Source organism: Ruditapes philippinarum, unplaced genomic scaffold (assembly GCF_026571515.1).
Source record: "Ruditapes philippinarum isolate M1 unplaced genomic scaffold, ASM2657151v2 ctg1649_1_1_1_1, whole genome shotgun sequence".
Lineage (NCBI taxonomy): Eukaryota > Metazoa > Mollusca > Bivalvia > Venerida > Veneridae > Ruditapes > Ruditapes philippinarum.
This window is the reverse complement of record NW_026860787.1, coordinates 57,098-71,699: the sequence shown is the minus strand read 5'-3', so window position 1 is coordinate 71,699 and position 14,602 is coordinate 57,098. Positions and strand designations below refer to the sequence as shown.

Genomic DNA, 14,602 nt, shown 5'->3' with positions numbered 1-14,602 from the left:
TATTTTTTAGTTGTTTACTATGTATAATAAGGGAAAACCCATGATCTGCAGGGAAAGGGCAAATTTTGACCTCAGAATAATAATTTGAACAATCATGGTACAGGTAAACTAGACAATGTTTCATCCCAAATATTTTAGCTTTACTCTTAAGAGAAGACCATTTTCGGAAGTTTTATTTATAAGGAAAACCTCTGTAGTTTGAACAACAAAGCCAATTATTTCTTTTCACATTTATTTATTTCAAAATAGAAATACATACAAATACAAAGAAATACTAGTAATTCAGAAATCAATAAATGTTAACCGAAGTCCATTATAAGAAAAGGACATACTTTTTCAGCTAATCTTTCATGTAACAATTAATTGAAAAGAATATTTCGACAAGAAGATCTAGATCACTCATTTGAGAATCGTTGTATAAGGTTACAATAGTAGGTCCAAAGTCAGTTGTCACACATTCTGTTAAAATCCATGCAAGAGTTATGGACCTTGGATATTGTCTACAAATTAATATTTTAAAGACATGTGTTTAAAGCAAAAACCATCATTTGTGGTTGATGAGATAAGATGTCAAAAAAGTTTTACAGAAAACCTGAAGAATAGTGGTGCTAATACCAGTCAAAGATTGAAAAGGAAATCCCCAGTATTCTTTATGAAGTTCATCTCACATAAAAAGTGACAACAAGATTTCTTTTTAAATAACTAGGCATTAAGCCAAAAACAGTATATAAACATGTATTTATGTATCAATTTCTATGCCATTTTTATAATCTAAAACATTCTTTACTTATAACTTTGACAAAGTTTACTCGTTTGTGTGACAAACCTAAAAGGGACAATTTTATTTTTTATCATTTTAAATATTTAACTCCTGTTGATTAAATGACTAATTCCTCTGATGGTACACTATAACCAAGTATACACATGGTGAACTATAATTCCTCTGATGGTACACTATAACCAAGTATACACACAGTGAACTATAATTCCTCTGATGGTACACTATAACCAAGTATACACACAGTGAACTATAATTCCTCTGATGGTACACTATAACCAAGTATACACACAGTGAACTATAATTCCTCTGATGGTACCACTATAACCAAGTATACACATGGTGAACTATAATTCCTCTGATGGTACACTATAACCAAGTATACACATGGTGAACTATAATTCCTCTGATGGTACACTATAACCAAGTATACACACAGTGAACTATAATTCCTCTGATGGTACACTATAACCAAGTATACACACAGTGAACTATAATTCCTCTGATGGTACACTATAACCAAGTATACACATGGTGAACTATAATTCTTCTGATGGTACCACTATAACCAAGTATACACACAGTGAACTATAATTCTATTGATTGATATACCTCTACCTATTACAAACAACTAACACCATGGTAAATAATTTCCCTTCAACAACAGAATGATAACATAATTTCTGTTAGAAAACAAAATGTATGAGTCAGTCAAAGATGGTTAATATGTTAGCAATTCAACATATTTCTATAATACTTTGAATATATACTAAGGGTTAAAGTTAATCAGGTACACATGTTAAAGCTGCATGCCTCTAGATTAGCCCAAAATATTTCAAGAAAATCAATCTTGTGAAATAGGAAATAAGATTTTAAAAATATTCACAATTCACATAATAACTTACATGTTATATGCAATTAAAACATTTCAACAATTTCATGAAAATTAACATAAATCTGAAGAATTGTTTTAACATATAATATATTACACTTTCAATGTCATTTTACATGAAAACACACAATACTGAATTAACAATTAGTCATACTTAAGTAATACCAATAAACAAAAATAAAATTTTCCATCCATAAAATGATGTTAGGATAAATAAAAGAATGGCACTGAAAATGATTTAAACAAGTGTACACATACAACAAAATCTCACTCAACATACAACATAATTTTATAGACATTGGAGAAAAAAAACACTGACATATTCCTTCAAGAGAAGATAATATAACAAGTAATTTGAATCTTTTTTTACAAACAAATGATAATGATTTGGAGAATATCATGGCTTGAACACATCAAATAGAGATTTCTTCGAATGTTATACCTTATAATAATCTAGACTTCACTGCCAAACGCAATTTAATATACTAGATGACAGACATGCGGTTATTATAGTATATATATTATAGTAAATATATTTTAATACATTGTACATGTATATACAGTAGAAACCCTCAATTAAGACCACCTTTGGGACTGTACCAAAGTGGTCTTAATTGCGGGGTGGTCTTAATCGTGAATATTCTTATAGATGCTTACACACTTTTTGACCATGGTCTATTTTAGTCATTTTGTATGAACAGACAATATATATACCGGCAAATACAACATAAAACTATGTTATAAATAATCATCTGATGGAAAGAAAGAAATTTAACATCAAATTCTATTTTGTCTGATTTCAATATCAATTTCAATATTTATTATTATATGATGTACATAATTCAACCCTCAAATAAAAAAATAGTTTTTTGCATCATCAATGTGCTTAAAGCAAGATTAAATCACTCTAAAATTTACTTTCTCACCTTATTTCATACAATATCCCAAAGATATAAGGTGTTTTTGACACCTTGTCAAATTAGGTGTCATGACTTAGGGCATTCAAGCTAATAATAACAGCAAATTTAAGATCTAGGTAGGTGTTAATCAGTGGTCTCTATACTGGGGTCAAATAAAGAACAAAACAATGAATTGGGACTGAACCTGGTGGTCTTATAAGTGGATAAGTGAGGTGGTCTTAATTCTGGATCATGAAACCATTGACATAAAGAACAAAAAATTCTGTACTGTTAAAAAATGGTCTCAATAGCGGGGTGGTCTTAATTCCGGGGTGGTCTTAAGTAGGGATTATACTGTACTTAATATTCAATGTCATCTATGTGATATTTGTAGGTTTTAATGAAGATTTCTCAATTGTAACACAACATTATCACATTATTTCAAGGATTTCAAAATTAAAGCATTTAAATATAGCATTTATGACCTCCATTTAGAGTCAGTATGTGCAAATAGGTGAAGCTGATGGATGACATCTGTTACCTCCAGAAGAAAAATCCTTAACATTGAATTCAATCTGATTAAAATCGGCTCTAAATAACAATCCGCTTTTAGATCTGACTGTAACCAAATACAAAGTTATTTCTTGTGACCTTTCACACAGTCAATCATCGGCGATCTTTCATAATTTTGAAAGCAATGTGGTTTCTAACTCTTGGGAAAACCAAAACTGAGTAGCACAATGTCGAGAACTAACAAGGCATTGTCCATATAGCCAACAGGTAAACTAGCAAGACAAGAGCCCACTAAAAATTGACTATTATTTCAAGTTAATTTGATAAAAATTACTTCAAACAATTTTTTTTCTAACAAAAAACAAATAATTTGTTTAACTTCCACAGATAACAGTTTTTTGATATGCCTTTTTATGTCTATCTGTAAATACCACTTTGATTGCATGGCTAAAAATAGCTTTCCCAATTATAAAGAAGGCAAAACAAATATAGTCAATATCAGATCTACATGAAATAAACAAGTAGATCTGAACTTTAGTCAGATTGCATTGAATTCTACTTCCTCTGTCTTGATGGGGAAAATAAGTACGGGTATTTATAAGCTACCACATGTTAACTGATCTGATATTATCTGACATTATCACAATTAACAATTAATATATTGATTAATGATGTATAATATAGTGGCATTTTATAAATAATTTATGAAAATTAAAAACTTACAATATTTATGTATAAAGCAAGAAAACTTTTTTGATTTGTTAAAGCTTACAAAGGATATATATTATATGAACTTAAAAAAAAGTATTACAATATGAAATTACAAAAAGTGACTATAAAAAAAATCTGTGTTAGAGACTTCTCTAAAATCTTAATTAAGGTCACATTTAATCAAGATCATAAATGCATTTATCTATCAACAAGTGTATAATAGTAGCTGTATCCATAACTACAAAACAACAACAAAAACATACACATAAAGACTTTCAAATGACAATTTTGGACATGTTTGATAGTCCATTCAATGTAAATAAAACTGGAAAGATTTGAGTTAAAATTACTTCTTCAGTATTTTCTTAGGTCATAATTCTGTGTGTTCTTCTGTTTCACCTTTTAGTTTACCTGAAAAATATATATATATAATGTAGATGTACATGTATAAAGTACAAATGTATGGTTCTGAGTCTTCTGACACAAGACATGTATATATTTACAATGAAACAAATTTACGAAAGCTTTATAAAAACAAATACATGTATATGACAAACTTTGGTTAGTGAAGTGGCTCATAATATGACCTGATGTAATCATGCTTCAATGACCTGAAATTTGTATAAATAGTATTGTTGACAGTGAACGAGTTGAAAGATTTAAACTTTTTTAAAGTAATCCTGTCTCCACTGAGATCCAAAATCATAAAAAAAATGAAATTTGAATTTATTACTAAGGTCAGCTGGAGCACTTAAAACAGACAGATATACAAAAAATAATTAAGAAATATACTCCGGTTAAATTGAAAATCATATAATTGTGCTATTCGTAGCCTGATTGGAGTGAAAAGCATTGCAAAGCTTTTCAATTTCAAGTCTGGAAAAACAGAGTGAGCAAATGATCTGAAATTTTGCACTGAATTAGATCTGCTAATCTCAAAAAAATATTTCCAGCCCTATCATGTAAAAAAATCCCAGTGGCATCCCTTTTATATGGATAATTAACTTGTTCTAACATCTTCATCATGCTATCAGATAAAGTAACTTTTATCTAGGTTAGGCTTCTACATCATAATCTATATTTGACCTTGACATTCACTTGGGGAAAAAAACATACATGAGGTTTATATTGTATTCTTTAAAAAAAAAAGACATGGAGCTCTATCAATACCACTGTGTGATCTGACATTGATAACCAAAACTAGAGCTTGCCAAATCATTCTTGCAGTTAACTTAAAGCACATCCTTTCCATTACATTGGCCTGATCACCATCACTTTCATTTAGAACAAACCAAATTTAAACATAACTATCAATTATGAAGAACGATATGCTGTTTGTTGTTTGTTTTTTTTTTAAATCATAAGACTTGAAATATATATTGCTTTTGGATCTGATTTTTTGTTCACTTAATCTAGAACTTAATATCAATAAATATTTACCATCAAACTTATTTAATAATGTTTTTAAATACATACTTTTATCTTTCTTTTTCTTTGATTTCTTTTTGGTAGATTTAGGTTTGTCTTCGTCATCTCCTGCTGAATCTCCCTTTGGTACATAAACCTCGTCTAGACATGCTGTAAGTATACACAGGCTTTATAATATATCTTTCACATAACACTAGTAAATTCAATTACTTTATAATTGATATCCCAACCCTAATAAATTCAAATAATACTTCTCACCAAGAGTCAAAACATGGTTATCTTTAGAAGTAGTATTGGTTGTTAATACATGTATTGTAACTCCCTTCAACTTAGTTAAGTGAATCTGTTACATATGCTGAAGATCAAAGAGTACAAGAATGCCATTGTCACAAAATATGCTGATCACGACTGCTCAGTCTCATTTTGATGAACATTTACAGAAGCATACTTAAATTCATGATCAATAAATTTTTATTAAGTTATACGTAAACTCATCCGTATATGTAGAAGATATGCTCTTGACAAAGTCTGGTTATATCATTATCTCTGGTGACTTTTCATATCTGCTGGTACCCATAATTGTGAACATTTGTGTTATTATACCTCTATTCAAGACTACTAAAGTGTCAATACAAAGATTTTCTATTTTCATCTGATCTTTGACCTTTCACTGTATGTGTCCTTGGCCATAAGAACTTAAATTTTACAAGTTTGCACTCAGACTCACAATGGTGAACACTTGTGCCAAGCTATACCAAAGTCCACTAATGCATGTAGAAGTTTTGCTCTTTATGAGCAATTCCTTTGACCTCTAAATGTGCCCTTGACCTTTCATCAAGAGTAATAATATCTGTCATATTTTGCGGTTCGGATCGGAATATCCGTCCCGAGGTGACCATGGGCGGGTGACCGAGAGACGGATATTCCGATCCGAACCGCAAACATATGTCAGGTATTTTTTCTTGCATATTCTACCATTTTCCATTATATTTTAAATTCTTTATCTTTATTTTCAATGAAAATTTATATCATTACAACCGTAACTACTTTCATTCAACAGCGTATGAATTACAAAATCATTCATAACGGTAAAATGACGTCATCTTTATCGTGCTCATCTGGAACCCCCCATGCCAGATGAAATTTCCGGCATGGGTAAAACTAACGGAAACGCCAGTCTGATATGCAAGAAACCATATTCATGTTTGTTACACTGCGTGTGACAGTGATCAAGTAATACTTAATATCTCCATCTCCATCCATATACCACCCCCCACCCCCGTGGCAATCATTTTATAAAACCTGTTTATCAAACTACTCTATCAAAAATGAAAAAGTAATTTGATATTTTCACAAGCAAGAAAAACAGAGCAACATTTCTACTTACACTGATCCTCATTTTTGAGAACATGTTTTCTACACAAATAATTTATAATGTCTTGATCTTGGTGTTCAAAATACCAATCTTCTATAGTTTCTTCATATCTCTCTACCACAGTAAAACACTGAAATATCATATTCTTCATCATAGTTAAATATTGAAAATATCATATTCTTCATCATAGGTAAATATTGAAAATATCATATTCTTTATCATAGTTAAATATTGAAAATATCATATTCTTTATCAAAGTTAAATATTGAAAATAGCATTTTATCACAGTTAAAAATTGAAAATATCATATCTTTTAACCACAGTTAAACATTCAAAGTAGTGCATCTCTTAACCACAGGTATACATTGAAAATATTATATTTCTTTATCACATTGAAAATGACTTGCCTATGCAACTGGTATACTTGTAGTAGTTTACAATTTGCTATTCTGTTACCTGATTAATTCTAAGTACTGTATTAAGATACCAATATTATAAGCTAACATAAACAAATTTACAGATCCAAATTCAAAACTATCAAGTCCAGGGTCCAAGTTGTAAGTTGAAACTCAGATCTCAGGCATTTTGATTGGTCAGAAACTGATACAGAATGTACACTAACCAATGAAAATCTGAGGCAGATCTCAGTAAATATATCAGTAAATAAAATCAGTATAACCTTGCAGCCTAAATACAAATTTAGCATGATAAATCTTAATAAATAGAACTTGACCAATTTATATGAGTAACAGTATGGTAAATTTCACTTTTAATTTTTTGTCAAGTTTTCCTAAAAACCTCAACCCAACACTCCACAGAGAAGTGCATTTAGATATCCTAAATGCTTGATAGTGAAAATATGAAGAAAAATGAAATCCTAAAATTCAAAATCCATTGCAAACCTTAAAACTTTAAAAATAAGACAGAGTGAAGGTAAACATTCTTCATGTATTTAAGTTGAGTTTGGTTAGTTCCAGGGAGCTCACCCAAGAGAGACAAGGTTTATATAAGCTTCAAACTGTCTTCACTATCAAGCTTAAACAATTATGTTTAAAATAAAATGTATTCTTGGTTAAATTTGAAAGGGTGTCATAAAAAAAAAAAAAAAACAGGTAGAATGAAAACAAAAATATTAATGCTACTGGTTGGGGACCACCAAAACCGGACAACCACCAAACTCGGACGGCCCCGAAAATGCTTAATTTACTATGTTCTTTGTTCAGTGGTTGTCAGTCACTTTTTTATCAACAATAAATGCATGTTTATTCTATAATTTAGTAAATGAATTTATTTCAACCTCCGTAAATGGTAATATTTTAATAAGTATTTCAATGTTGACGTTTGGGCGTCAAGAAAGCAATGCCTGACCTCATATACCAGCTTCAATCATTTGCAGAGTAAACAATAGAATTTCCAAAAGTTCAGCATTTGTTGCTGAAATATTGTATACCATGTTAAAATTCAAAAATGAAAACACACAAGTTATCTGAATTAAATCACGCCATGTACATAACTGTCCGGACACATGGTACTGTAGTGTAGACAATTTAGGTAATTTTGATACCCTAATTGTGGAGCCTCAGAAATAAGTGTCAATACAATCAGAAATAAACAAACTAGTTTGTTAGTAAGGAGAAGAACCTAGCTGTAATGTATCAAATTTTTAGGTCTCTGAGTTCGAAATTATGAAATCTGTATGGAAAAATGTTCAAAAAGTGTTTGTAAGTGAAAAATGGACATAATTTTATCAAAGCCCATGACAAAAAATGATAAAATTCTTTTGCCTGCAAGTCAGGACAATAGTTGCAAAAAATGTTCCCAGTTTCAAGGCAATTTTTATACCACTTAAAGGAAAAGACAGTGACAAAAAACTTAACCAAAGTGTGACATGAAAGTGAAGACCCAAACACCTAGATGACAATGATAGCTTTCCATATTTTCAAATGAGACTTAACATTATTTGAGGTTTAGCAGACAGAGAGATAAAAGAACAATTCTCAAGAAATTAACTTACTGGTACAAAATAAATACATCCGACTCAGATGAACAAAAATAACAGCTTACCATCTGCTTGCTTTTTAAACAAAAGGAAAAAATATGACTTTTGAGCTTTAAATATAGATAAAGAAATCAATTACAAGATAAAATAACTAATCTATGACTAAGGAATCACCTTAAATGCCTTACTTCTCTTTGTAGCTGTGTCACTTCAGCAGACGGAGTATCCCATAATTCATAGGGAATACCTAGATCAACCTTCACCCCTTTATCCCTTAAATATAGAATTTACAAAACACATACACACAGGTACAACATAATATAGACATGGAGAGGTTTTAATGTTCTAATGGTATAAACAGCATCACCAAATAGTTGGGTATTAATAAATGTGTCTTCTAAATAAGGTAAGTACTAGGTATACAACCCCTGTGTTCAACCTTGACTTCACTGCCTTGATTTTAAACATACTTATTTTAGCTTGATAGTGATGTAAGTTCATATAAACCACTGTCAGTTGAAGTTATGTCTGTTGGACTAAAGGAACTGGCATGAAAACAATCCTTCCCCTTAGTTTTGACATATTGGTATATGCTTGGATATGACATAGAGAAGAAAATTAAAACCTCCCCATATATGAGCAAAAATGACCAGTCATCTTAAACAAAGCAGTGATATAGGATGTGTGGAGGGTGAGATAAAATACTGCATTTACTTCTCTCTGTAATTGAGCCACCTCAGCAGATGTTGCATTCCAAAGTTCATATGGAACATCCATCACAACTTTCACTCCTTTGTTACTATAAACAATCAAGTACACTACAACATAGACACAATATCAAAAGATTGACAAAAAAAATAATCTGAACTGACCGTCTAACAATGAGAGCTTTGAGAAAGCATGTGTTTTACAGTACCTTCATTAGAAAAAGAATATTTCACATACTTATTTAAAGAAAAAAATTTTAAAAAATTTGTTTAAATTATTATTTAAATTTTGAAATTATTAGAAGTTTTTTATCCTTTTTGCAATTACTAGTTTTTTACTTCAGTTATTTCTTCCATTTCAATTTCTTCACCAGATCTCAAATGAAAAATCAAACTTTCATATATTAAATCATTTGTTTTCTAATGTGGAAAATAACACAGGTGAAGGTCGCGTAGCCATGACTTACACTATACCCCGTTCACCCTCTACAACCAAAAACCCTTAAACATCATCCAAACATCATAAGTATTGACAAAAATAATTTTTTTTTCCCATAAAATTTATTTTTGTCAATACTTCTGATGTTTGGATGATGTTTAAGGGTTTTGGGTTGTAGAGGAGGAACAGGGGGTATAGTATAAGTCATGGCCACACGACGTTCACCTGTGGAAAATAAGGTTGTAGAGGGGGAACGGGGGTATAGTATAAGTCATGGCCACGCGATGTTCACCTGTGGAAAATAAAAGTAACAGATGCAAAACCATGAGTTGTGCTGAAGAAATAAATTAGTCCTTAAATACTTTTAATATAATGTGCATGTAGTGAAAACTAATAATGACAATAGATATAAGAATGAGAGAAAAAAAAATTAAGCATGCAATGAAAATTAAAATAAGAGGGCTATGCTGGTCCTTTCATTGCTCACCTGAGAGGAGAATAACTGCCTTCATTCAAAAAAGAGCCATAATTCTGCCAAAATACATGTTAGAGTTATGGGCCTTGGAGAGTGACCGCCTATTATGCTCTTAAATAAGTGTGTAAAGTTTCAACTGATACCCTGCAGTGTTTTTGGAGATATCAACTTGAACTCAACAAAATTATGATGGTGACGCCTGTGTGAGTACAATAGCTCTCCCTATTCTTTGAATAGTGGAGCTAAAAACTTTCATCTTTTTTCATTCCATACCATCAACCAAGTTTTAGACTGTAAACATCTCATATTTTACCTGATTTAGTGGTACAAAAATGTACCTTAAATTGTTACAAGGTTTTGGTTGATTTCATCTGGTGACCCAGTTCTTTAACCAGGGCCTGTCTATTTGAAAGACCCTGTCTTCCCCAAAATGACAGATGTATTTGATGAAGGTCCAATCAAAACTCTAACCATAAGTATTTACAATGTTTTCTTGTTATCTGAGCTGATGACATTGCTTTTTTTCACTGCAGATAATCCATATTCAAACTTATACTAGAAATCATTTAGATAGACACTATTATGGCTTGATCAGAAACCTAATTTTGTTTGTTGTTACAACTTTTCTTTGATTTGAAATGGTGACCTTGTATTTGGTTAAATGTCACAGTTTAAAACTTGTCTAGGATATCATTTATCCTTATCTTGCTAAATATGTGAAATAAATTTGCCCTAATTAGAATTTGGAAAAGTCTATGTTATGTTTAAGCTTTTTCAATATCAAAATACAAGGTCAGCTACCAACAGTATAGGTAACTACCAACCGTATAGAGCCTGGTCAAACTGCACAGATAAGGATTAAGACATTCTGACATAGTCTAGTGACTGACAAGTGACTGATCCTAATAACTCATCCTTAAGCACCATGTGCTCAGGTGAGATAAAATCATGTTACTATACAAAGTCAGTAGAGGTAACATTTAAAGAGATATTTGAAATGTAACATATATAAACACAACAGTTACAGTGAGTATCACTCAATCTTCAAAACAGTCAAAAATTGGTGATGATAATAGACCAAATGCCCAAAGATAAACATCTGCTTTTTGATAAATGAGTGACCTCTACTGGTACACAATAAACACTTAACAACTGAAATTTACTTCTTTATGCATTTGTGTAACTTCTGCTGGAGTAGAGTTCCAAAGTTCGTATGGGATGTCCATTTGAACATCAACCCCTTTATTACTATAAACAAAAAGAACTAGTACATTGTAGATAGAGAACTTTCATTAAATACTTAATAGATTGAGCAGTATAATAGACTTTCAAGTTCTCTGCTTTTATTATTTTCATTGAAACCAACAAATGAGGTAAGTTTAAACACAGTTACCACTTTGTTTATTTCTATAAGTTCACTGAGTAATGACTGTGTGGGAACATTATAACACTGTCATTTTAAACCTGGTGAAGTTATAACAGTTCATTCACTGATGTTTTGAACCCTCAACTTTATACATAATGTTTAAAACAACTCTATCTCTCAAACATTAACTCATCATTCAAGATAAGTTGTTAAACATGATGTATTCACTTGACTACTTACTAATACTTACTAATACATGTGCTTTACATGAGCATTTCCTTTTTCTTAATTGTTTACATATTTGATAAAATAATGCATGTCCTTCTATCTATTAACATATTTTGGATGTGTGTGCTTAAAATCTAACATTTTTACAGAAATATTCTTAGTACACACTTTTACTTACACAAGATTATGCAATGTTTGGAAAGTTTCACTCTGTCCCTTGGCAAACCTCAAACTGCCTTCCCTTTCTTTGTGGACATTGTACTGAAGAATTTTATCACATATATGAGGATCTTGTAATGCCTCAATCAATCTTAATTCTCTGAAATACAACAAATAATCCATGTTTATCCCTTTGGAAATTGTAATATTTTTGTAGGCTTTTCTATAGCTCAAACAAAAGAATTGGATGTGCATGTATATGTTTAAATTATTTTTCCCTTAGCAATTTTTCACAGTACTTAGTATGTATCAATGTGAATAATGAATATATCATAATTTCCCTCATAATGATTGCATTTTTTCTAAGTTAAGAATCTACAGTTTATTACTACCATATAATTTTTATTAAATTTTAAGTACATATTTTACATACACTTTTAGAATATAATAACAATATATTACAGCAAATAAAAAATATAATACAATATTATTTCATGACTCTCTTCTATCAAATTAAATCCTTACGCTGTGTTGTATTTAATTTTCTTTTTCTTTTTAGAATCAAGTCCATGTCCAATTTCGAGAACTTCTTTTGTCTTCCCGGTTTCTTCAAGTCTGTCCTTAAGCTCTGTAGCTAGATACTTGCAAACTAAAACAAATATATATGAATGAATATGTGGTGTATATTTAAGGTACATGTGTATTGGCAAATTTTCATGTCTGTTACTATCCTAAATTTCAATATTTACATGTGTGATCATAAATTCAACTTAAACCTCTAAATAGACAAGCTAAAAAAAAATATAAAGAAATCTGAAAAGTTCAGTAATTGAAACACTTTGATTAGGCCATCCTTAAAAAAATGTTTGTTTACAGTAACGCGACCGACTCACAAAATTTGCCCCTACTCAAAAATTTTTTTCATGGTCTGAATAAAAAATTATTTTTTTTGAATCAGAAAATTATGCCTTGTGCTTTGTTTTCGTTCTTTTAAAGGTTAATAGAAGAAATAAAATGTAGGTCTTATTAAATTTAGAATTCAGTTATCAATTTATTAATTGTTACCAGATTATCAAAGCATATATTGTCCAGCATTTTGAAATTCCATGTTTACTTGGGAGTACAGTTCAATAAAAAAAAAAAATCGACCTACCTACCCACCTTAAAAATTCTGGGTAGGGTTACTGCAAACAAACATTTTTTTAAAGATGGCCTTACTTTAAGTAACTATAGTTTTCAAACAAAAACTTGTGACCTGTGATAATAAGGTACAGGTCAAAAAGGTTTTGTTATTAAACCTATTAGCTTTTCATAAAAAAAGAAACATATCAAGGATATAAAAAATTTAAAAACGCAAACAACAAAATTTCCTCCAGTAAATCAGCAGTTAATTAATTAAATATAACTTATTGATAATGAAATTTTTTTTAGTATTAGCATTTTATTTAATCCTTATCATAATTATTTTTTGCTGTTGCGCTATACATCTCTTATTTTGAGTGCCAGGGTACAGAATGTATATTTTCTCTAATGATACAGATTATGTAATTTCCTTCGTTTGTTCAAAAATGTGCAATTGCCTGTAATTCATGTTAATTTTCAAGAAAATTTTGAAAATTTATATTGATTATTTATCAATTTATAAATAAATGTTATCTAACATCTTAATACTTCATGTCATAATAATTCAACATGACCATTGACATATATATATAATTTAACTGTTATAAGTTATTTGACCGCACTAAAACTAAATATTCTGATTCATCAGATATAATAGTTACTACTGGCACGTTCATTATAATGTTACATTGTATAAAGCAATCAACGTCGTATATGAAAGGCGTTTAGCATAGATAAGCTTTCAGCCAATCAGAAAATTCCACATAGAAAATTGAAAAATCCCCTAGATAATTGACACATGTTTAATTCAAATTATCCAATATCGGCCCTGTTTCAAATAAGAAAATAATGTCATTCCAACACTTATATAAGGTAGAAATTGTGTAATAACATATTTTAACTTAGTTAATTAAATACACACTTGAAACGTTGAAACTAACCTAAACTGAAAGTAGAAAAATTGAAACAGGAAGATAATTTGTCATATTTTCAAGAAAATAAAAAATAAAAAAAATTGTCATACCTTCGCATTTCGATGGTGGTATAACGGGTCCTTTATCTTCTTCTTCTGCACAGCAATAAACAACAAAACTCAATAAACAAGTTAAAATTACAAGAGATTTCGTCCTCATTTTGTTGTTGTGGTGAACCCAGTTGTGCATAAAATCATTCGGAACTTCCTCGGCTATTATCTAATAAGTCCTTATCCGAAGACTGTCCGAAAGGGGTGGGGGGAAAATCCCGGGATCGCCTACAGAAAAGCCGGGATCCGGGATCGTATTAAACATATAGTAATCCCGGGAATTGACCACCAGTTCTCGGTGTCGACGATAAATTATATATCGATTATCTGCATTTTTATATAGTATTTTACACGCATTTTAGGTAAAATAAGCATGCCAATTAAGAAAAGCCGGGATCGTATATAAGATATATATATCCCGGGAAATTGACCATTACCAATTTGCTTTCAGAAAAGCCGGGATCTATTAAACAGTACAGAGATCCCG

The 14,602-nt window shown here is 30.5% G+C and overlaps 1 protein-coding gene and 1 long non-coding RNA gene across 2 annotated transcripts; both read right to left on the bottom strand.

Moving 5' to 3' along the window:
• Positions 1–215: 215 nt before the first annotated feature.
• On the bottom strand, positions 216–2,225 carry LOC132713395 (uncharacterized). The gene is made up of 2 exons (XR_009623441.1): positions 1,291–2,225; positions 216–906 (listed from the first exon to the last, which is right to left on the bottom strand). It is a non-coding gene; the product is annotated as an uncharacterized LOC132713395 (long non-coding RNA).
• A 707-nt stretch (positions 2,226–2,932) lies between these two features.
• On the bottom strand, positions 2,933–14,275 carry LOC132713393 (protein canopy 4-like). The gene is made up of 7 exons (XM_060695968.1): positions 14,116–14,275; positions 12,495–12,618; positions 11,989–12,129; positions 8,784–8,868; positions 6,609–6,726; positions 5,270–5,371; positions 2,933–4,204 (listed from the first exon to the last, which is right to left on the bottom strand). The coding sequence occupies exons 1-7, from the start codon at positions 14,252–14,254 to the stop codon at positions 4,164–4,166; spliced, it is 750 nt and encodes a 249-aa protein (XP_060551951.1). The 5' UTR covers positions 14,255–14,275; the 3' UTR covers positions 2,933–4,163.
• Between the last annotated feature and the right edge of the window lie 327 nt (positions 14,276–14,602).

Bases quoted from the DNA above. Each gene is read 5' to 3' on its own strand.
- LOC132713393 (XM_060695968.1), bottom strand. From the start codon at position 14,254: ATGCACAACTGGGTTCACCACAACAACAAAATGAGGACGAAATCTCTT. The intron at 12,619-14,115 runs GTATGACAATTT...TATTTGTTTTAG, and splicing joins ACCACCATCGAAATGCGAAG to TTTGCAAGTATCTAGCTACA. The intron at 5,372-6,608 runs GTAAGTAGAAAT...GTATACTTACAG, and splicing joins TCTCAAAAATGAGGATCAGT to CATGTCTAGACGAGGTTTAT.